Genomic DNA, 24,289 nt, shown 5'->3' on the forward strand with positions numbered 1-24,289 from the left:
ATGAGCATTGTGTAATTATTGACATCAACAATGGAAAAAAAAAAACAACTCAATTTTGTATTCGCATTTAATATTCTTTTGAAAGCGCAATCTTAGCAAGCCTTTGTTTTACATCTCCTAAAATTTATTCTGCAACGCATTAAATGTTCCTAATCCGATGAAACCATTATTCAAACTAATTGACAATCGATTACTTAAATATCGATAGCTGCAGCCCTACTTTAATGCGTTATTGACATTTCCAATAAGCCGAATTTCTTGCATTTCTTTTGCCGTTTTTGCTGGGTTTGATTTTTTAAAGTTTTTTTGCAAATTGAAATGGACATCCAGTGCCATCCAGGGCAGCTAAAATAGACATTATTCTAGCGGAAAGTTTTGCTAGCAAAATGTCGGTTTTGTTTATTAAAGAGTGACATCAGAATGTTACCTCTCTCTGCCTGCTCTATGATCTGTCGCAACGCTTTCTTCAAACTGTTGGCCCTCAACATCAGCTGCTCCCGACTTTTGAAGAGCGTGTGTGGGAATTTCTCCGTCTCCTCCTCTTCCAGCTTCTCCTTCAACTCTGTCAGGCTTTCTTCGCTGGCGGCCTCATCTTCCGTTTTCTCCTCTTCGCCCTCTGTCACCTCCTCCTCCTCCTCTCGCTCCTCTTCTACAATAGGAGGAGTGGCGTGGGGTAGAGGAGGCAAGGACTGGCACTCGCTGTTGAGCGTTTGCAGGAGGGAGTCCAGTTTTTCGTTCAGGTTGGCACACTGTCAGGAAGCCACATACATGCAAACTGACCATCATTGATGCAGGTGTTATCTAACACTTTGACTATTGAGGCTTTAACACACCTTGAGAGACATGGAGTCGCACTCTTCCGCACTCTCTGCACTTTTTTCATAGGCTTTTCCTACTTTGATGACAAAATCCTTCACCGTTTCACACAGGATCCTGAAAAGTAGACGTTAAAATTAGCGTCGCGACAACACGTGCCAAAATGATGTCATCGGAAAGTACTGTGAAATAACGCACCGATGCTGCGCAACATGTACTGTTGCGAGATATAATTTGCAATCGTTGGTCGCCATGAACGAGACGGCCGCCTGCTATGTACGCGAAAGCTAAAGAGCACATCATAACGAAGAAAAAAAAATAGGGCTGTCAAACAATTAAAATTTTTAATCGAGTTAATCACAGCTTAAAAATTAATTCATCGTTATTAATCGCAATTCAAACCATCTATAAAATATGTCATATTTTTCTGTAAATTATTGTTGGAATGGAAAGATAAGAGACAAGACGGATATATACATTCAACAAACGGTGCATAAGTACTGTATTTGTTTATTATAACAATAAATCAACAAGATGGCATTAACATTAACATTCTGTTAAAGCGGTCCATGGATAGAAAGACTTGTAGTTCTTAAAGGATAAATGTTAGTACAACCTACAGAAATTTTATATTAAAACCCCTCTTAATGTTTTCGTTTCAATAAAATTTGTAAAATTTTAAATCAAAAAATAAAATAGTCGCTCGCCATTGTTGATGTCAATAATTACACAATGCTCATTGTACTAAAACCCATAAATTCAGTCGCACCAAAGCGCCAGCAGAGGGAGACGAAAAACACAAGTAACAAATGGACATGTCACTGTGCTGTAATCTTAATCTGTTTGAGTGGGGCATGTGCGTTAATTGTGTCAAATATTTTAACGTGTTTAATTAAAAAAATTAATTACAGCCCATTAACGCGATAATATTGACAGCCCTAAAAAAAAAAAAAAAAAAAAAACATACTGTATACGGTAAGGAGTACAGTATAAGAAATTTTTTTCCTAAAATCCAGCCCTGAGAATAGATACTTCATTTTGGGTGTAACTTTAAACATTGTGGCGAGTGACATGGAGATAAAATGTACTTACTTTCACTGGCTACTCTTGAGTCTCATACATTGCACTACTCCAATCGCTGTTGCTGCTACATTGTACGCAACACTAAGGCAGGGCATTCGTGAACAGCACTACTCTCAGTAAGCATGCCCTGACAAAATACCCATCAACCAGGCGAAACAAACCAATAAGAACACTCATGCCTCCTAGTATGCACTGTGGCGCTCGGGATGTAAATAAAATTCAAAGTTCATGTTCTGTGCTAATGACTTTTTCAGTTACTGTTGCAGATGTTTCCTCACATGCTACAGTGGTATGAAAAAGTATCTGAAGCTTTTGGAATTTCTCACATTTCTGCATAACATCACCATCAAATGTATGTGATCTTTGTCAAAATCACACAGATGAAAAACTGTCTGCTTTAACTAAAACCACACAAACATTTATAAGTTTTCATATTTTAATGAGGTTAGTATGCAAACGATGACAGAAGGGGGGGAAATAAGTAAGTGAACCATCATATTTAATATTTTGTGCCCCCCCCCCCCCCCCTTTGGCAGCAATAACTTCAACCAGACACTTCCTGTAGCTGCAGATCAGTCTTGCACATCAAACACGACTAATCTTCTCTACAAAACTGCTGTAGTTCAGTCAGATTTCTGGGATGTCTAGCATGAATCGCTGTCTTTAGGTCATGCCACAGCATCTCAATGGGGTTCAAGTCTGGACTTTGACTTGGTCACTCCAGAACGTGTATTTTGTTCTTCTGAAACCATTCTGAAGTTGATTGACATCATTGTCTTGTTGCGGCATCCATCCTCTTTTTATTTTCAACTGTCTGACAGAGGCCTCAGGTTTTCCTGCAAAACATCCTGCAAAACCTTTGAATTCATTCTTCCATCAATGATTGCAAGTTGTCCAGGCCCCGAGGTAGCAAAACAGCCCCGAATCATGATGCTCCCGCCACCATGCTTTACGGTGGGGATGAGGTGTTGATGTTGGTGAGCTGTTCCATTTTTCCTCCACACATGACGTTGTGTGTTACTCCCAAACAATTCAAATTTGGTTTTATCAGTCCACAAAATAACTTCTGTGGCGTGTCCAAGTGCCTTTTTGCGAACATTAAATGAGCAACAATGTTTTTTTTTTAGACAGGAGTGGCTTTCTCCGTGGAGTCCTCCCATTAACACCATTCTTGGCCATATAGGTGATGTGTGCACAGGGATATTGGACTGTGCCAGTGATTTCTGTAAGTCTTTAGTAGACATTCTAGGGTTCTTTTTTACCTGTCTGGGTATTCTGCGCTGAAGTCTTGGCGTGGACGGCCATTCCTTGGGAGAGAAGCAACACAGCCAAACTGTCTCCATTTGTAGACAACTTCTCGGACTGTCGATTGATAAACATCCAGACTTTTAGAGATGATTTGTATCCTTTCCCAGCTTTAAACAAATCAACAATTCTTGATCGCAGGTCTTCAGACAGTTCTTTTACCGAGCCATCAGACAGTGCTTCTCATCAAGACAATTCTTACCAGCTGTGTGTTTTATAGTGAGCAGGGCAGCTTTAAACCACTCACTCAGTGATTGGGCACACACCTTGCTTTAATTGTTTGGTAAAAATTGGTTTCAATTTCTCTTTAAGTGTCCTTAGGCAGAGGATTCACTTACTTATTTTTCCCCCTTCTGTCGTTGTTTGCATGCTATCCTCATTAAAATATGAAAACCTATAAATGTTTGGGTAGTTTTAGTTAAAGCAGACACTGTATTTTCATCTGTGTGATTTTGAAAAAGATCAGATCACGTTTGATAGTGATTTTAGGCAGAAATAATATAAATTCTGAAAGGTTCAGATACTTTTTTACTACCGGTATTTAGTTTGGTGACAGCGGGGCTGTCACGTTTGCCTCGGTGACTCACTTACTTGGCGGAGGACACGACCACAGTCTGCTGCTCTGAGTTGAGGATCTTGGTGAGGTGAGTCGACACGGAATCTTCGTAAGCCGCAATGTGAAACTGGAGCACACGTACGTCGTCGTGAGTCAATTTTGCACCGGCGTAAGTGACAGAGACACGTGTCCGCTACCTGACAGCCATCTGTACCCTCGGGCGTGGCGGGACAGCCGTGCTTGGGAGGGATCTTTATCTCGTAGGTCATGATGCTCCAGCGGTCCAGCATCTTTGTGCTGGCTCGCTCCAGCTTCTCAAGGGTCTGCGGTAGCTGCGTGTCATCGTCGCACGACGGGCCCCAGCCCAGCACGCGCGCCAGGTCGTTTCCTGTGCCGAGAGGCAGCACCCCTAACTGGCACTAGAAGGTACAGAGACGGTTATTCTTTGTATCCTGGTAGTTTATCACCAAAAATGGATATGTCGTTTTCAAAAGATGTCACTGTAAAATAAAGGAACCAACAGAACCAACTAAAATTTTCCACAAGAGCAACAGTAGGGCCAAGAACAAAAAAGGGTATTTGCCATATGGCAAAATGAATTTTGCTATGTGACATTTTTTTTTGCCATGTAGCAAATTGGATTTTTCCATGTTGCATTTTTTTTTGGGTATGTGGCATTTTTTTTTAGGGGTATATGGCATTTCTGCAGGCCATTCACGTCCATGCCAATGGCGGATATACACGCCCATATTTCCCATTCACTCTAAATTATAGAATAACATGCGTGGCTGTGATTTTTGACCATACACTTGCCATTACAGTGCGTTGACATTCAACTGGCACCCAAGTCAGGCTATGCCACTGACGGCTATGCACATCCAAATTTTCCATTCATATTAAATGGCAGAAAAACATTTGTGGCTGGGATTTTTTACCATTACAGCGCATTGACATTCAATTTTGCCACATGGCACAAAAAATACCACATGGCAAAATTGATTTTGCCACGTGGCAAAAAAATGCTAGATGGCCAAATCCATTTTCCCACATGGCAAATACCACTTTTGTTTTTTTGCTGTCTAACTTATTGGCTGCCACTGATGGCGCTAAATTTCCTTTTAACTGTAAACTTGACAAAAAATTGTGACGTGTAAGCACCATCAATGGTAGCCAACGAGTTAACAAAGAAGTAAAGCATAAATGTCCCACAAATTGCATTTCCTAGTCTCTTTGTGCTGTTTTGCATTAAAACCTGCACAAAAAGTGTTAAAAAGGGGGGGAAAAAACTTGAAAACTGCAACAAAAAAAAACTGCAAATAATTCAAAAACTGTGAAAAAAGTTGAAAAATAAAAACAAATCACGAAAAATACACAAAAAAAAACGTGATAAGGAAATGCAATTAAAAACATGCACAAAACAAGCAAAACAAAAACATATAAAATACAAACATTTGGTCATTTGTCCCTCCCAATCGAAATGAATTCGAAATCTATCATGTCAGCTGTTTTTATTTGTTTTTTTAAACACATTACCTGCTTATGTAGGTTGAGTTTGTCGATCTCCGAGAGCACCCAGCCTACACTCCCGTCACCACCACACACAAGGATTCGGAAGTTGTCAAACTTCTGAAAAAGGCGGAGACTGAAAAAACATAATACAAGTGCAAGTCGTTAGAAAGGAGAAAGTGTTCCGTTCCTACGCTGGCAACGTAAACCAAATTTCCGCAATTAACCTTTTAAGTACCACAAAACAACTATCCAAAAAGTCCCAAAGTATTTTATTTAATGATTGAGGATACACTACCCTCTGGTGGCAGTGTTGGGTCTGGCTGAATTGTCACCTTGTATGACGGAAGAGCAGATACAGATGTCTGACATGGATTAAGGATAGCTGCGCTCTGGTTTGGTGTAAGTTGTTTCAGCTAATATATGTTTGTGTATGCATTTGAAATTAAGTTTACAGCTATAGTTTGTGGAGTTAAGTGTGAGCTAAGCCTGTCGCAATATGCAATAATTCTATTCATCGCACGATAAATAAAAATGAAGGCGGTAATTTTTCCGCTGCGATTTATCGCCTCGCGTGCACGTGCGTGCGGCACACGTGCTGTTAAAAGTTCGGATTCCTTGTTACCAACTGCACAAAATGCATCTTCGTTCCAGGTCCGGCAAAAAATAGCGCCGGGGCCAATCGTTCCCATTATATCCTATTTTTCAACGTATACCGGCCACGTCAGTGCTTGGGATTGACTGCGGACCATCTCCGGCATGCCAGTGTTGATGACGTGTGGGCGCTCCCGTCAGGGGTGACATTTCACGCGGGGCGGCCATTTTTCGGCACAACACCGAATATTTGAGTGGCAAATTAAGAGCGCTATGCTTCAAACTCGTCCTGTTTATGAAAGTCGATTGTCATATGCTGGTGTTGTGCAGTAATGAGCAGACATGACTTCTGTGGCGTTTGCTAACTTTTTTAATGCATGCGCACACACTAGATATCATGTAATAGCAAACTAGATGTGCTCGTGTCCCATGCCTTTGGCTACGTGAGCCCAGAGTGATTATGGGACACGTAGTCCATATACTACATCGATGAATTCTAAACCGCCATGACTAAATGGAAGTTAAGAAGGCCAGATCAATCCATAGCAGTGACTATAGATAATGCTGCAAATATTGTTAATTCAGTACGTGACACAGATGGACTCGGACCACAAATAGGATGTTTTGCTTATATGGTAAATATAGCTGCTAAGAGAGCTGCAGCAATCAACAGTGTGCCCCACTTTACAAACAGTAAAGATTGTTCTCAGCACTTTTATACAAAATTTCTTCAGATCAGTAAGAAGTAAGCACATAAATATTATGCACTAAAATGCATGTTTACATGATGCCAATATAATTTTTGCTCGTTAGCAAAAAAAAAACAAACAAACAAAAAAAACGTTTTTTTTTTGTTTGTTTTTTTTTCCAGAGCATTAAATGTATTCAATCGGATCGAAAATCGTGTCCCCCGTATCGAAAATCATGCTGAACCATGACTTAACTGTATCGTTGCATCCCTATGGAACACCATTGCAGAAGCTATGAGGGGAAAAGTTTTCATTTGCCTAAATGTTTAAGTTATTAAGTGCAATTTTACTTATTTTTTTCTTGAAAAACACATTTTATTTATTCTGTGTTTCTGTGCGGTATTAATATTGTTGTCTTTTACTTAAGAGGCATGGTCTATTGTTTTTAGTTGTGATTTCTTAAAAAGTATTTTTGAATTTAAGAGTAAATATTTATCGCGTTTAAATGGGTGTACTTGATCTATTAATATCTACCGTATTCTCACTGTGTTATTGTAAATTGGTTTAAAAAAAAATTGGGGGGGCGCAATAATATCGCATATCGCAATAATTTATGAGATAAATTATCGCACACTAAAATTTGTTATCGCGACAGGCCTAGTGTGAGCCATTTGCTATGAGGATTATAAATACGTTAGCATTCTTAGCATTTAAGAAAATTGATTTTTGTTAGGCAAATTAGGCTCATTTAATCTACTCGACTAACATATTGATCAGACTAAAAGGACGTTTGAACACCAATTGTTTTGTGTCAAGTGTTTTACTGTTAAAATGCGTGTCGTTTTGAACAGACGTGTACATGCAGTATGTGTGTTACAGCTTTAAAAAATATCAAAAGTGAAGGGAGTAAAAAGCTTCAAAACGCATAATAGTTTGAAGTCTGTAAAGGTGAACAACTTCATGTTTACTTAGGATAGAACATGTCATATTAATACAGTAAAGAAAAAAACAAGATACTGTGAGGGATAATACGGAACTGTTTATGCAACCCAAAAAAACCCAAAATGACAGACGAGACTTTGGCGTCGAAATCGCGTAAGTCGAGTACGTCGTAACCCGGGGACTACCTGTATTTACATTCTACGTGTCTAAACAGTAGATACACTGATTGGACATAGCATTAAGTACACCTGAAAAAATATTTGATTCAATACGAGAACTGTAACTAAAATTCTACCTTGACAAAAACAAGTTTGCAATAATTATTCAGCCGTGATACAAAAAAAAGTACATTAAAAAAAAAAAAAAAGCAAAATCGGGCGCAGAGGATTGATAGATATCGGCCCAAGCTACATAGCTGCCAAGTTTCGAGACGATCGGTTGACCTATGACAGAGTTTTAAAACTTTAAAGTTAGTGACCACAAGAAGGAGAACAATAGTCCAATGGTGTTGCGTACAATCATCCTTCTGCTGTGAATTTATAAGAGTTTATAATCACTAATGATTATTTTTATTTATAAAGCCCTTTATACCACAGACAGATCTCAAAGTGCTACAACATAATGACACCAGAAAAAATTACAAGGCTGTAGTAATAAAATACAAAAAAACTAAAGGTTCGTTTTGACGGACATTTGTAGCGGATTCCTCGCAAATACGGCAGTGGAGCTCACCCCAGGTGTGGGCCACCATTGACCAAGTCAAAGACTTGCGCCGGGTTGAGCAGCTGCTTGAAGCGCCGAAGGAACTTGACGCCTTGGTTGTCGCCGCTTTTGGAGTTGACGAAGACCAAGAGGGGACTAGCGCAGGAAGGGGGGCAGGTGGCCTTCCAGAAGCCTGATGGGAAAAGTTGCTTGCTTAAAAGACAGCATAGGTGTATTTTAGGGTTGTCCAGATCACACAATTTTTGCACTAACAATTGATTTTTGGCACACCCTTACTAAGTTAATCACATGATAATAATAATACCGTATTGGCCCGAATATAAGACGGTGTCTTTACCATTGAAAGAAGACTGAAAAGGTGGGGGTTGTGTTATATTCGAGGTCTAGACGTTATACCCATTCACGACGCTAGATGGCGCCAGATATCATTGAAGCGATGTTCTGTCATGACAATCTCAGCTACTCTCAAGTTTCACCAGTTTGCATTATTTTATTGCAATGTTTTTAATTATTCAAATTTGTTTCAAGACTACAGTTACACTTAGACTTCACTTTGATGGTTAATGCAGTTATTGCAATTTTCTTGTTTTATCACAATAAATTGGTTTTACATTTCAAAAACCAGAAGCCATTTAGATTTTTCAGATATTAAGATTTGAATGGGGCAAAATTACATGCATTTTCTCTCAAATATATTGTTATAATCATTTGTTTCAGATGTAGTATAATTATTATCTGTATAAAAATTAATTTGGTGTTCAAAAAGTCTTTTTTTAAACTTGAGTCTTGAAAAAGAGGGGGTTGCCTGCCTTATAATCAGGGCCGTCTTATATTCGGGCCAATACGGTAATAATAATTTTAACCCCCCCCCTTAAAAATTTTCTCCTCGGATCGACACAATTTACGTAGGTCACAGTTTTTGACTTCAAAACGGCGAATTTCGCCGAAAGGTGAGAGATTTTCATGCCTGAATAAAAGTGTTCAGACCATAAGGACACTCAGATTCCCATTGTCCGTGTCAAACCAGCTGAACAGGACAGGTTAAAAAAAATAATACTTTTAAATATTTTGTGTTACATAAAAAAAATATAAATAATAATAAAAATATTTATAGTTTTTTTTTTTTTTTTGCAATGCCCTTGTATCTGTGGATACGTTTGTTGCTTCTAGCTGTTAACTCATTAACAGTTACAGACATCCAATCCATTTCTATTGGGAAAACTGGCATTGAGTGATCATGTTTAACTGTCAATGATGGCAAAAGACGTCCCATCCAATTTGACTGGGGGGTTGGCAGCGATCTATTGGTGTGAAGTTGAGAAAAAAAATCCCAATCTTTTTTACCTGATTTCTCATCATGGGGACATCGCTAGTATTAATGACATATTCAAAGCAAGTGCAAAATAGAACCTTAAAAGCTTATGAAAATATGGCATATTCTAGTAAAAAATGGGAAATGTCTCACCCCCCATCCTTCTATTAAAATTCCAGTAATAGCCCTATAGCATTCGCACAAGACTGGGTGGGTGGGTGGATGGATGGAGGTGGGGCTGTGACGAGAAAGCTGTTACGGGGTAGTCACGATGCTTCAGCACGTGCTGCCGTCTCTCCTCTGCTCTCCTCACCCGCTAACCAATCCTCCCCTGAATCAGGGCATACGGGGGACCTGGAGTGCCAGATTGTCAAGCAAATGTGACTCACTTGGCTTTTCCATTCAATAGGATTCCCTGTCATCCTTATCTCTGTCGCCACCGACCAATTAGCTGTCTTTGTACGCGGTGTGTGAGTATGCTAATCCGTGTGATGGACAGAAATTCAATGCTACTCTTTGATCAGCACAATCACATTGCATTGTTTCGTGTGTGAAGCCTTCACGCAGTCAAGTCATTCGCACTGTTTCACGTCTCTATTTTTGGCTGTCTGTCAGGTGTCTTGTCTATTTTTAGCCTCCTCTCCACGCAAGAGAATGCAACGTAGTGATTATGTCAAACACAATGCTTCCCGGTAGATGCGCAACATTTGCTAATGGTTAGAATCTGAACACTTGATGGCAAATCGGGCACGATCATGTCATCTTTAGAGGATCGGAATCAAAGAAGGGATTTTTGAAATGTATATATTTTGAAGTCATTGTTTGCCATTGACAACGATAGATGAATAAATTCTAAAGTAGCATTCAGCACGCTTTGATTTGAAATATGCTGCCACATCATTGAAATATGAATTTTAGGGCTGTCAAAATTATCACGTGAACGGGCGTTAATTAATTTTTTAAATTAATCACGTTAAAATATTTGACGCAATTAACGCAGATGCCCCGCTCAGACAGATTTAAATGACGGTACAGTGAAACGCTCACTTGTTAATTGTGTTTTATGGAGTTTTGCCGCCCTCTGCTGGCGCTTGGGTGCGACTGATTTTATAGGCTTCAGCACCCATGAGCATTGTGTCAGTAATTATTGACATCAACAATGGCGGGCAACTAGTTTATTTTTTGATTGAAAATTTTACCAATTTTATTAAAACGAAAACATTAAGAGGGGTTTTAGTATAAAATTTCTATAACTTGTACAAACATTTTTCTTTTAAGAACTACAAGTCTTTCTATCTATCGCTTTAACAGAATGTTAATGCCATCTTGTTGATTTATTGTTATAATAAACAAATACAGTCCTTATGTACCGTATGATGAATGTATATATCCGTCTTGTGTCTTATCTTTCCATTCCAACAATAATTTACAGAAAAATATGGCATATTTTATAGATTGTTTGATTTGCGATTAATTGCGATTAATTACGATTAATCAATTTTTAAGCTGTAATTAACTCGATTAAAAAATTTTAATCGTTTGACAGCCCTAATGGATTCATATGAACTCATTTGGGAATGATTTAACATGCAGTTAAAATGAACTGTTAACTTGCCTAGCTTTGTTATTAATAAATGTAATTTGTTAGACAAGGCTATAATGTTGGGATAGCTTTGTTCAAGTTGAGGAAAAATAGACCCCCCTCCTGCTGAATACATTTCCGAGGTTTTGGGACTTGTATCGGCAGATCCTAAAACTTCAGTGGCCTACACTCGCGTGAAAAATATGTGATTGTGTAGCTTGTTGCCTACCATCTGAGTCGATGCTGTTAAGGGCCGTCGGGGGGATGATGGAAACTTTGCACTGGCCGAGAGGACACTTGCGAGGGTACAGGTCCATGCAGGCTGTGTGCACCTGAAAATACACGTAGGTTGCAATATTGGTGATAAAAAAAAAAGGTGGAGGTCCGTGCTTGTTATGAAATAGGATGAGCAGTTAGGGAAAATGAAGCAGTAGCATTTATGACTTTTTTTTTTTTTTGCGGGTGACAGATGTTTTACCATGGCTTTGCACCAAAGGCAGCGCCAGTCCTGCAGCCTCAACACACTACCGCATGTCTTGTCACACACGGCGCATTTGGCACTGACGGGCAGGTTCCCCTCCAGCCACTGGTGGGGCATCGCAATCTGTTGGTCAAACACGCACACACGTTTTGCTATTACAGAACATTATAGCCATTTTTGTGTTAGATGATATCTATTTTTTCACCATTTTACACTGTTGGTCTACTGTAATTAACCTGTTTTGACCGTAGTATGTACAAAGAACAAAACGATGATGACCATACCTGCTGTTTCTGTTGAATTATCAATTGTAAAACTATTCAGTCTAGTCAGTCAAGTTTTGAGAGACAACGAGAACTAAAAGTGGTATTTGCCATGTGGCAAAATGGATTTTGCCATGTGTTTTTTTTTTGTCATGTGGTAAAATGGATTTTGCCATGTGGCATTTTATTGTTATGTGGCAAAATTGATTTTGTCATGTGGCAAAATTGATTTTGCCACGTGGTATTTTTTTGCCATGTAGCCTTTTTTTGTCATGTGGCAAAAATGGATTTTGCCACGTGGCCTTTTTTTGCCATGTGGCACAATGTATTTTGCCATGTGGCATTTTTTTGCCATGTGGCAAAATTGATTTTGCCATGTGGCCTTTTATTGCTATGTGGCAAAATGGATTTTGCCATGTGGCATTTTTTTTTTGCCATGTGGCCTTTTTTTGTCATGTGGCAAAATGGATTTCGCCATGTGGCTTTTTTTTTTTTTTTTTTTTTTTTCTATTTTGCCACATGGCAAAATCCATTTTGCCACATGACAAAAAAAGGCCACGTGGCACAATCCAGTTTGCCACATGGCAAAAAAAAAAAGCCACATGGCAAAATCCATTTTGCCACATGGCAAAATCCAATTTGCAAATGATAAAAAAAATGTCAAATGGCAAAATCCATTTTGCCACATGGCAAAAAAAGGCCACATGGCAAAATCCATTACCGCTTACAAATACCACTTTTGGTTCTCGGCCCAGCTGCAAGTTTTTCTGTTGAATGTTCATCCTAACAAGTTGAATAATTATCATCATGATTCAAAACGTTTCACTGAGCATGTTTGGTTGTCAATTGGACAATATTACAAATTTTGACAAGAAAATTTGGGATTTTTAGAATCTTTTTGGGTCCAAATGTTGATTATAATTGGTCAGTGAAGAAAACAGCAGTTTGGACATAAAGGTTATGGTGTGCCAAAAAAAGAACCTAACCAGGACATTGTGAACAATTTTTTCTTTGCAATATGAAGGCAACATCAAAGGCATGCAAATTTGGAGAAAAAAAGCCCAGGTGTTAAGTGACTAGCTCCATCTAATGTTAAAGCTAAGAATTAAAAGAGAATATAGGCTGAACTCAAGCTTCTATTCTTCTATTTTTAGAACATTTCCTCATTGGTGTCAAAAAAGCTGCTTCGGCGGAGAGGTACACACAAGTCACGGCCGAGGAAACCTTAACAAATGCGCTAACTTGAAGTTTCCCAGGCTTCGGGATTCTCAAAAAGTGGTTCTCACACCTGTCTTTGTTAAGCTATTGATATACCAAAGTGTGGAACAGTTGTTCACAGACAGCAAAAAAAAAAAAAGATTCACGTTTCTACACTGCTCTTGTCATATCCCCCTACTCCTTAAAATGAGAAAAATGTGTTTTCTCGTGCAACAATGAAAAATAAATGCATCGGTGCTGGGGATTAGAGTAAATATGTCCCAGCTCATTTCCTGGTCACGTTTACATCAACCCTACGTGAGCTCCTTTTCACGCCGGGCTGCCGTTCTTGTGATAACATGTTATGATTTTTGCTTCGGATATATAGCTTGAATTTCACACAAAACAAACACACACACATACTTACCCCGTCTTCATCCTCGATGATGTCTTTGCCAATGGAGGCCAGAGTAGTCCATTTGCAATTGTTAATGGCTCTAACCGCGCAGCGTTTATGGGCCTTGAATTTACACACTGAAATGCGCAAAAACAACAGAAAAAAAAGTTACGTGCCATATACAGGAAATCTATCTACAAAAACAAAAAAAAACGCACTAATTTGTCAGACATTAAAACTTGAATCATGAGTGTAAGTACCATTAAACAACTGTTCAGAATAAGGCCACGCCATTAGGTAATAATAATAATATAATAATCAATAATGCAAACACTAAACTTCGTGGTTGGTTCAGTGGTAGAGTAGTTTTTTCCCAACCCAGAGGTTGTGGGTTTGATTCTCCGCCCTGATGATCTCATCTAAGTATGCTTGAGCAAGATACTAAACCCCACGTTGCTCCTGGTGCTGCGACACCAGTAGGTACAGTGGTATGAAGCTTTTGGAATTTCTCACATTTCTGCATAAAATCCCCATCAAATGTGATCGGATCTTTGTCAAAATCACACAAATGAAAAAACAGTGTCTGCTTTAACTAAAACCACCGAAACATTTGTATGTTTTCATATTTTAATGAGGATCGTATGCAAACAATGACAGAAGGGGGAAAAAATAAGTGAACCATCACATTTAATATCGTGTGTTGCCCCCCTTTGAGAGCGATAACTTCAACCAGACGCTTCCTGTAGCTGCAGATCAGTCTGGCACATCGATCAGGACTAATCTTCGCTACAAAACTGCTGTAGTTCAGTCAAATTCCTGGCATGAATCGCTGTATTTAGGTCATGCCACAGCATCTCAATCGGGTTCAAGTCAGGAATTTGACTTAGCCTCTCCAGAATATATATTTTGTTCTCGTGTTTTGTTTTGGATCATTGTCTTGTTGCAGCATCCATCCTCTTTTCAGCTTCAACTGTCTGACAGACGGCTTCAGGTTTTCCGGCAAAACTTTTGAATTCATTCTTACATCAATGATTGCAAATTGTCCAGGCCCTGAGTCAGCATATCAGCCCCAATCATAATGCTCCCTCCACCATGCTTCACAGTGGGGATGTGGTGTTGATGTTGGTGAGCTGTTCCGTTTTTCCTCCACACATGACGTGGTGTGCTACTCCCGAACAATTGAACTTTGGTTTCATCAGTCTACAAAATATTTGGCCAAAACTTCTGTGGAGTGTCCAAGTGCCTTTTTGCGAACATTAAACGAGCAACAATGTCTTTTTAGACAGCAGTGGCTTCCTCCGTGGAGTCCTTCCATGAACACCATTTTTGGCCATTGTTTTACATATAGTTGATATGTGCACAGAAATTCTGGACTGTGCCAGTGATTTCCGTAAGTCTTTAGCAGACACTCTAGGGTTCTTTTTTTACCTCTCTGAGTATTCTGCGCTGAACTCTTGGCGTCATCTATGGTGGACGGCCACTTCTTGGGAGAGAAGCAACAGTGCCAAACCCCCTTCATTTGTAGACAACTGTCGATAGGTGACCATCCAAACTTTTAGAGATGGTTTTGTATCCTTTCCCAGCTTTATACAAATCAACAACCCTCGATCACAGGTCTTCAGACGGCTCTTTTGACCAAGCCTTGATGCACATCAGACAATGGTTCTGATCAAGACAATTCTTACCAGGTGTGTGTTTTATAGTGTGCAGGGCAGCTTTAAACCACTCAACAGTGATTGTGCACACACCACTTAAGTCTCCTTAGGCAGAGGGTTCACTTACTTATTTTCCCCTCTTCTGTCATTGTTAGCATGCTATCCTCATTAAAATATGAAAACCTATAAATGTTTGGGTGGTTTTAGTTAAAGCAGACACTGTTTTTACATCTGTGTGATTTTGAAACAATCGATGCTGATTCTATGCAGAAATGTGAGAAATTTCAAAAGGTTTAGATACCTTTTCATACCACTGCAGATGAGGCTTTGAGGGATTAAAAAGGTGGAAAGGCGTAATACAAGTGAACGCCAATCAGAGGACGGGGTGAATACGAGTGCAGGAGACAGCAGGCAGGAGAGAGAGGCGCGGCTGCATCTGAGCTTAAATAACTTCAGATCGGCTGGTCTTAATTTAGAAAAAGGCTGATACTGATGTACGTCAAACTTCCAAATATCGGTGCCGATTATCGGCCCGGCTGATAATCGGTCTATCTCTAGTATGCATCCATTACAAGTGCTGTATCAAAATATAGACTGGTCATTTAAAAAGATAACTTGAAAATGCAATTTCTGGAGAAATTGTGCGGGAATGGTTTGTGCTCTGCTGATCGGTAAAATGTACGACACAGATCACTCACCGGGTGTCATTGGAATTGACAGAACTGACAGATATCGGTCACCCGAACTAATCAGCGCTGACAAGTTCGGTTGGGAGGGGGCATCACGCCAGCGAGTGAAAGCCGGGCCAATGTTTATTCAGCATATCCTTGTAGCCTCTATTTTTTTCCCTCCCCAGACCAAATTTTTTTGTCTCTTTTGTTGCTCTGCCATCTTTGCAGAATTCACGCAAAAGTGTTCGCATCTTAACTGTTAAAATGCAATGTTACCCCAGAGAAAATTGGTTTAAGATCTTATTTTTTTCTGCATCGTAGAATATCCCGAGCGATAATTAATCAAAGCATACTAAAGTAGTAGTAACGTGTATTAAAGTAATTAATTAAAGTGAGCAGCGTTTACGTACCTTCGCAGGAGAGACCGTGAGACGTGACCCCCGACAAGCTATCTTTGCAGACGTTGCAAAAAGTGGGCCGTGCGTGTGAGCAGGCGTACCAGTTGTGCATCCCTGAGAAATGTTCCACATTAAACTGAGCCGTCTGGCAAAGGAAAGGTTAGAATAGGTTGGCAGCACAAATAAACAACAAGGCAAACACAAGGTCCTCCAAATACAAGCGTATCCGGGACGAGAAATTCTGCGTCTACACCAAAATTTTCAGTGTCTACGTTAACTCGTTGGCATGAACGGACGTCTATTATTGTCAATAACAGGCAATGTCTTAGCAAAGACACTCATGTGTTTACAAGAAGATAGTGTCCAAATCAGTGGTACCTCAACATACGAAGTTAATTTGTTCCAGGACTTTGTTTGTCAGTCGAAATGGTCGTATGTCGAGCAGGATTTTCCCATAAGAATACATTATAATTCCATTAATTCATTCTACAGCCCGAAAACCAACACTAAATCCTTAATAAATACTGCTGGTGCTATTGCAAGTAGCAATTGCACAGAGTAAAACAAATAAATTATAAATTAAAATCGGAATAATACTAATAGCAATCATATTAATAATAATTAGGGCTGTCAAATGATTAAAATTTTTAATCGAGTTAATTACAGCTTAAAAATTAATCGTAATTAATCGCAATTCAAACCATCTCTAAAATATGCCATATTTTTTTGTAAATTATTGTTGGAATGGAAAGATAAGACACAATACGGATATATACATACAACATACTGTACATAAGTACTGTATTTGTTTATTATAACAATAAATCCACAAATGGCATTATTAACATTCTTTCTGTTTAAAGGGATCTACGGATAGAAAGACTTAAAAGCTAAATGTTATAGTTACAAGTTATAATTTTACATTAAAACCAGGGCTGTCAAACAATTAAAATATTTAATTGAGTTAATCACAGCTTAAAAATTAATTAATCGTAATTAATCGCAATTCGAACCATCTATAAAATCTGCCATATTTTTCTGTAAATTATTGTTGGAATGGATAAGACACAAGACGGATATATACATTCAACATATTGTACCTAAGTACTGTATTTGTTTATTATAACAATAAATCAACAAGATGGCATTAACATTATTAACATTCTGTTAAAGCAACCCATGGATAGAAAGACTTGTAGTTCTTAAAGGATAAATGTTAGTACAAGTTATAGACATTTTACATTAAAACCCCTCTTAATGTTTTCGTTTCAATAAAATTTCTAAAATTTTCAATCAAAAAATAAACTACTTGCTCGCCATTGTTGACGTCAATACTAACACAATGCTCATTGTGCTTAGACCCATAAATTCAGTCGCAACAAAGCGCCAGCAGAGGGAGACAAAAAACACAAGTAACAAGTAGACATGTCACTGTGCTGTCATTTTAATCTGTTTGAGTGGGGCATGTGCGTTAATTGCGTCAAATATTTTAACGTGATTAATTTTTAAAAATTAATTACTGCCCGTTAACGCGGGAATTTTGACAGCCCTAATAATAATACATGTAATAATGTAACGAACTGAGTTCTAATGTGGCGGCTGGCGGCAATCGTATTTTGAGCATGTCATCGGATGTAGAAACAAAGGGTGAGTCAAATTTTACATCAGATGTCGAAAAGATTGTGTGTCGAAACGATCGTATGTCGAGGTACCACTGTATTGTATTTTATTTAACGATGAAGGATACACTGCCCTCTGGTAGCAACAATGGGTCTGTCTGGACTGTCGCCTTGGCTTGTATGACTGAGTAGGAGACTTGTCTGACATGAATAAAGGATAGCTGCGCTCTGGTTTGGCCCACATAAGGCTGTAAGTTGTTTCAGCTAATATGTTTGGGTATGCATTTGTAATTAAGTTTACAGCTCCAGTTTGTGGAGTTACGTGCGAGCAATTTGCTATGAGAATTGTGAATACGTTAGCATTCATAGCATTTAAGATAGCAGACTTTTGTTAGGCAAATTTGGCTAATTTAATCTACTAAATTTACATATTGATCAGACTAGATGGAGCACCAATTTGAGCACCAATTGTTTTGTGCCAAGTGTTTTATAGCTAAAATGCGGGTCATTTTGAACATAAGTGTAGATAGATATGTGTGGTACAGCTTTACAAATTGTCAAAAAAGGGAGTAAAAAGCTTCAAAAATCACAATTGTTTGATGTCTGTAAAGCTGAACAACTTCACATTTAGTGAGGACAGAACACGTCATATCAATAAAGTAAAGTAAAAAATAAGATACTGTGAGGTACAATAAGGTACTGTTTATTCGACTAAAACCAACAACACTGGAGACAAAATGGCGGTCGAGACTGGCGTCGTAAAATTGAACTCGTGTAAGTCGAGTACGTCGTAACGCGGGCACTACCTGTATTTACACTATACGTGTCTAAACAGTCGATGCGCTCATTGGACAGAGCATTGAGTACACCTGGGACAAAAAACATGTACGCCCTAAAAATCGCAATGATACTTTTTTTCCATTATCGTTCAGCCATAGTGAAGTAAACAGACACCTGTTCAGTAAGAGCATCCCCTAACGGCCCAGTTTGACATCTCGCGTGTGTCCATCTGCGTACCCCATGTGCGCGCTCTTGGGGATGCAGCTGCATTGCAGAGCACAAAACACAGAGGGGAGGATGGAGGCGGGGGTACCCTTATATAAGATTTCCTTCCAAAATCGCAGGCAACGTGCGCTCTAGCATCGTCTTTGCTTTTATCATTAAAAAAAAAAGAGAAAAACAGCTTCACAAGATTGTAGATGAAAAGTTCTCAGGAGTTGTAAAACGTGCGTGATTATAGCCGAGACTCACGTCCGCGTCATTTATCGGGACTCCCCTTAGACGTCGCACCGAGTTTTCCCCTAATGGATAGCACGTTGGCAATTGGCCGTTTTCCTTACCTCGTAATGCTCTCTGGATTGGACGGACTTGAGCGAGCTGATCCAGTCCTCCATCTCCTTGCGGTTCTCGGCGCAAAGAATCAGCCTACGGAAAGGGGTGATCACCTGGAAGAGAGGAGCGGGAGGGGATGAGGATGGATACCGACGCTTCCCGCTCCGCCGCCGGCGCTGAAAGCTGAGAGGCTTCGTCTCCGTCTTTAAGGCGCAGAAAAAAGATGAAGCGCCCCCACCGCACCATCTCTCTCTCTTATTAACGCTCCCTCTCTCATCCCCTCACACCTTCTTGAGTTTGCTCCAGCACTTTTCTCACCCCCTCCTCCTCCTCCTCCTTCTCTTTGCTGGGAGCGCTTCACACCGCTCTCGGTTAGATATGTGCTGACAGGCGAAAAAACACAGCAAAGGCTAAAAGCTTCCACCCGCCCCTGTGTCTTTTAAAAAGTCTCAACGACAGACACGCTACACAACCTCTCAGCTCTCCATCACTTATTCATGCGCACCCTCGTTCCGTCGCACTCTTTGTCCGATCCCTGTGACTTTGTGAGATTACGACGGAGCGTTAGAGCCAAACAAAGAAAAAAATTAACTATGAGAATGAAGTCGGACTATGACGAGATTAAGGTCGTCATATACTATTTTACAAGAATAAAGTCGTACGTTGTAATTTGAGGTGTGCGAAATGTTCGATTCTTAGATTATTCACGATTCGGCCGTGGAAGATTCGAGAACGATTCACAAACACCCGAATTCCGATTATTGAAATATGCCAAGTAAAGGAGAACGAAAAAATTGTCTACTCTTGCTTGTTTCGATTTAAGGCGTATGGCGGGGTACATCCACATTGGCGCTTCGTAGCTGACCGGTGATCAAAACATTCCATTTCCAACCATATATATAGCTGCTTTCAGTTGACTCAATGACGCACAGCACAGAAAGTCCTAGAGCTTCATCTAAGTCGTCCTGAATCCATTTGGAGATTCCGTGGGTTCCTCTGGTTTTACTTTGCGACAAGAAGTGCAACACGGCACCTGTACACAATGGTTGGGTGAATGTCCAGTTCAAAAATAGACCCTTAGGTAGACATTTGTAAAATTACCCAAAAATAAGGAGAGAAGACACTCAGTTTTCTTGGCCAAGGAGAGCAAGGAGGGACTAGACAGTGAAATGCTGGATTATGCTGTATAGTCACCAAAATTGATCTAAAACTAAACTCCTTGCTCTTTCTTTTATTAGGGGTTTGTCCTAGCACAGAAAGGTGCCGCCCTAAAGGGAGGGGGAAAGCAAGCTGGAGACACCCATGTGATTTTGGTTGGCTATGTGTAAGCATGTAGGTGGAACTAACTAAATACACGTGTGTAAGCAAAGGCACTTAGGTAAAGTGGTCAGAATGACCCAGACACTTCAGTTATGCAACGCTGCGGCCATGCAAGATGTCCTCGAATGGAAGATTGTCCTCGTAAGTCTAGACGAAAGTCTAGACGTAAGATGCTGAAGATGTCCTAGAAGGTCTAGTTACGCAATGTTGCGGCCATGAAGCAAGGCAGTTGTCACCCCGACCCTCTTTAACACTTTGTAACACTTAAACATTATACTACAGCCTAGTATAGCAAGCAATAATCATTTACTGGTTATATCAAATAAGAAAAAATATGGCAATATGTATTATGTATGTATTAGGTATATATGAGCACAAGCAAATATTCAATCAATCAAGCAAATAGTCAATCAACCCTCGATAATTAACTCAACAGTGAATAAAACTACAATATCATACACATCCCTTACTTCATTTTGTCAAGAAAAGGTATACGATACCTTCACAAAGTCACGGATAAGGTTGCCGTTGAGTGCAACATCTACATCATCAGCTGGAGCCTACGAGTTGCTTAGCTTAGCTTGTGCGTAAGGACTCCGAGAAGTAAAAAAAAAAAAAAAAAAAAATTCCAGTGGCGGAAACGGGCACCAGCAAGGAAAAAAAAAAAAAAAAACAACTTCTTTTTTCTACTGGCGGAAACAGGCAACAGCAAATTAATAAATAAATAAATAAATAAACTTTTTCTTTTATACTGGCGCAAATGGACTTTTTGTTTTGTTGAAAAAAATACATTTTCATACTTTTTTTTTGTGTGTGGCGGGAATGGGCTTCCATACACATATGTTCTTTTAAAAAGGAGGATTTTTTATTTCTATTAGCAAAAAGTTTCAGTAAAATGATACACATTCCTGTGTATTTGCCACAGTTAAGATTGAGGCTTTGGGCCTCTTTTGAACTCGTTGTGAGTTTGTAAGGTTGTGACTTCTGATGAAACAAACTCGATGCCAATCAAAATGATTGTTCTTTTTCCCCAAATTAGAATAGGTAAGAGAATCGACAAAGAATCGAATTGTTAAGCAATATCGATAATGGAATTGTAAAAATCGTATTAATTCCCATCCCTAGCCCTCATCCTAACCCATTTTTCCTACAAAACAAATCTGCCAGTCAGACACTATGAATTGCTACAGACAACAGTCGGCTTTCTCGGTGAGCACTAAGCCTTTGAGCAAGGCAACAAACCCAAACTGAAAAGCATCACAGACCCACCCCCTCTCCACTATACTGTCAATGATAGATTCCAGAATTTAAAGTTTGAAGGAAGAGCTATAGAAAGAGGTGCGAACACTTGATGGAGCGGCATTGCTGCGGCGCAGAGACGAAGCACCTTGCAGTCCATGTGAGAAGGAGGGCCGAATCCCCCTCCCAACCCCGTATCCCCATCGCAAACGCCGCGCGAAAGCTCCGCCCCTTCTCGCCGACTCACTCTTTCTGATTGGATCGGCCCTCTCGAAATCACTGAAATGTACCTCGAGGCTCGCGCACGTGTACCGGCGTCGTGTAGTTTCTCGCCCCCCGATGCGATGATGCTCCTCATCGCATTCTCATACTCAGACACACGCGCGCAATGGTGAAGGTCAGTCATCAAGGGAGGTTCTCCACATTTGAGGGATGCCTGCAGCTAATTTGGGAGACGGCTGTTCTTGTTTCCCCCGGCAACCGATCGCTGGCACTTAAACCAAACACCGACAGGAGAACTAGGACGCACATACATTCAATGACATAACACATGTCTTTGCCCAACAGTAAGTATCACAACATTCATGAACAGGAAATGCTGTATTGTTCAGACTATAAATCATGTTTATTTTCATAGTTTGGTCAGGAGTGTGACATTATTAAAGAGACGACCTGAGCAATAGCGCTAAGGAAATAGTTAGGCACAATTTGCAATCTAGCAGACTTCCATTCACTTCCACAAACAACGACAAATAATGAAATGTCACGGACCATCCCAGTGTCATAACAAAACTAAAATGATCATAGAACAACAAACTAAACAGCATAAATAGCAAGTCATGAAAGAACTGGAACAGTAACTGAAGAAAAAAGCACAGAACCAGTGTTGTTTTAGTCAGTGATGACGAGAACGAAAATATTTCATCAGCGAACACTTTTTTCATGACGATGACGCGCTAAAAAACGTGTTTTGGGAGACTAAAACATTACGAGCCTAATGCCAGTTTTCGTCTGACAAGACGAAAATGCACAATAGTTTCCGTCACAAGTTCACATTGTGAGATATTTTATGTGTAGTACGAGTTAGCCTGCATCGTAGCAGTGTCTGGTTGTGTCACTCATGTGACGTGCTGAGTGATCATTACAGACTAAATGTAACTCGTGGCATTAGCATAGCATTAATGTTAGCATTAGGCTAATGCTAACGGCGAGCGTCCTCATTAACTTTCGGACTTTTTTTTTTTTTTTTTTGGGCGACCCGGTGGCCATAATTGGTTGAAAATAATATACTGTTTTCCTGCTAAGTGTGTATTATCACCAAGTTGGTGTTGTCGTTGTCGACATTACAATATGTGCTCGTCTGTCAATCAATATTGTTGGAAACCTTTATTTATTTATTAATTTTTGGAGTAACATTTTTTAATTTTATAGACCAAAACTTTTTTAATAACCGTCAACTAAAACTAGACGAAATTAGTTTAGAGTTTTTGTCAACAAAACTACCGTAATTTTCGGACTGTAAGCGCTACTTTTTTCCTTCATTTTGAATCCTGTGGCTTATAGTCCAGTGCGGCTTATTTGTTAATTTATTTGGGTTAATAGGTAGGACTTTATTTGACAGTGGCGTCATAACACTGTCATATGACCGTCATAATTATGACATGATGCTATCATGAGCTTTAGTGAATGCTTATGTCATTGAGTGTCATCCGGCAAATTATGTCACTAACTCCATTATGTCCTGGTTGGATCTTTTACATCCATTCAAAAGTGAGATCATTTGCCAGATAACACTAAATGACATCTGTCATGAGCATTCATAAATGCTCAAGACAGTGTGATGTCATAATTATGATGGTCTAATCACAGTCTTATGGTGCCACCGTCAAATAAGGTGTTACCAAATACCATAACTAGCAATTAATGAAACAGCTTTAACAGTAACTGAAGAAATAATTAGTACAAAACATGAATTTTGATTGAATTTACATCTGTAGTGCTGCAGTGCATACTAGGAGGCATGTTGGACAACAACAGTGTTGACAGCAGGTGGCAGCAGAGGTTGACTGTCTCCACCAAGGGAGCAGTGATGGCCAAATGAAGCTTCTTGAAGCAATAAAGCTTTGCAGCCAATTGGTTCAAAGCTTCATAGTGGTTCATTTGGTCTTGTGACAGTCGTGTGATGCTGCTGTGAAATAAAGTGTTTCCGGTTAATATCTTTTGGCGTAAATATCCCATAATACAGTGAGGACAGCAGCGGCTTATAGTACAGAGCGGCTTATCTATGAACAAATGCCGTTTTCGTGCCAAATTTGGTGGTTAGCGGCTTATAGTCAGGTGCGCCTTATAGCGCGTAGACAAAGACACACACATTTTGAGATGACTAAAATCTGACTAAGACTACTAAGTATTATCGTTCAAAAGAGTAAGACGAAAACTAAAAGGGCTGCCAAAAACAGCACTGCACAGAACATTGAACAGAATTTACATTCCGAGCGTCACGATGGATGCTGGGAGGCATGAGACTGTTCTTATTGGTTTGTTCTGCATGCAAAAGTTGATGGGTAATTTGTGTGGGTACCGATAATGAGAGTCATCTTCTTCACTAA

General features: G+C 39.6%; 1 protein-coding gene across 8 annotated transcripts in view; it reads right to left on the bottom strand.

Moving 5' to 3' along the window:
* Positions 1–24,289, bottom strand: part of dgkh (diacylglycerol kinase, eta) — a 113,806-nt gene that overhangs the window by 36,908 nt on the left and 52,609 nt on the right. For 7 of the 8 annotated variants that reach the window (XM_057852043.1, XM_057852046.1, XM_057852044.1 and 4 more), the window contains 11 exons: positions 19,130–19,234; positions 16,183–16,315; positions 13,477–13,583; positions 11,587–11,712; positions 11,338–11,440; positions 8,224–8,386; positions 5,294–5,402; positions 3,958–4,179; positions 3,796–3,887; positions 834–933; positions 428–749 (listed from right to left, as the gene is read on the bottom strand). In XM_057852043.1, the coding sequence (XP_057708026.1) occupies positions 428–749; positions 834–933; positions 3,796–3,887; positions 3,958–4,179; positions 5,294–5,402; positions 8,224–8,386; positions 11,338–11,440; positions 11,587–11,712; positions 13,477–13,583; positions 16,183–16,315; positions 19,130–19,234 (1,582 nt within the window). Of the gene's footprint in view, positions 1–427; positions 750–833; positions 934–3,795; positions 3,888–3,957; positions 4,180–5,293; positions 5,403–8,223; positions 8,387–11,337; positions 11,441–11,586; positions 11,713–13,476; positions 13,584–16,182; positions 16,316–19,129; positions 19,235–24,289 lie in introns of those variants that run through there. The other variant, XM_057852047.1, reaches the window with a different exon arrangement.

The sequence above is a fragment of the Corythoichthys intestinalis genome, chromosome 12 (genome assembly GCF_030265065.1).
Source record: "Corythoichthys intestinalis isolate RoL2023-P3 chromosome 12, ASM3026506v1, whole genome shotgun sequence".
Classification (NCBI taxonomy): Eukaryota; Metazoa; Chordata; class Actinopteri; order Syngnathiformes; family Syngnathidae; genus Corythoichthys; species Corythoichthys intestinalis.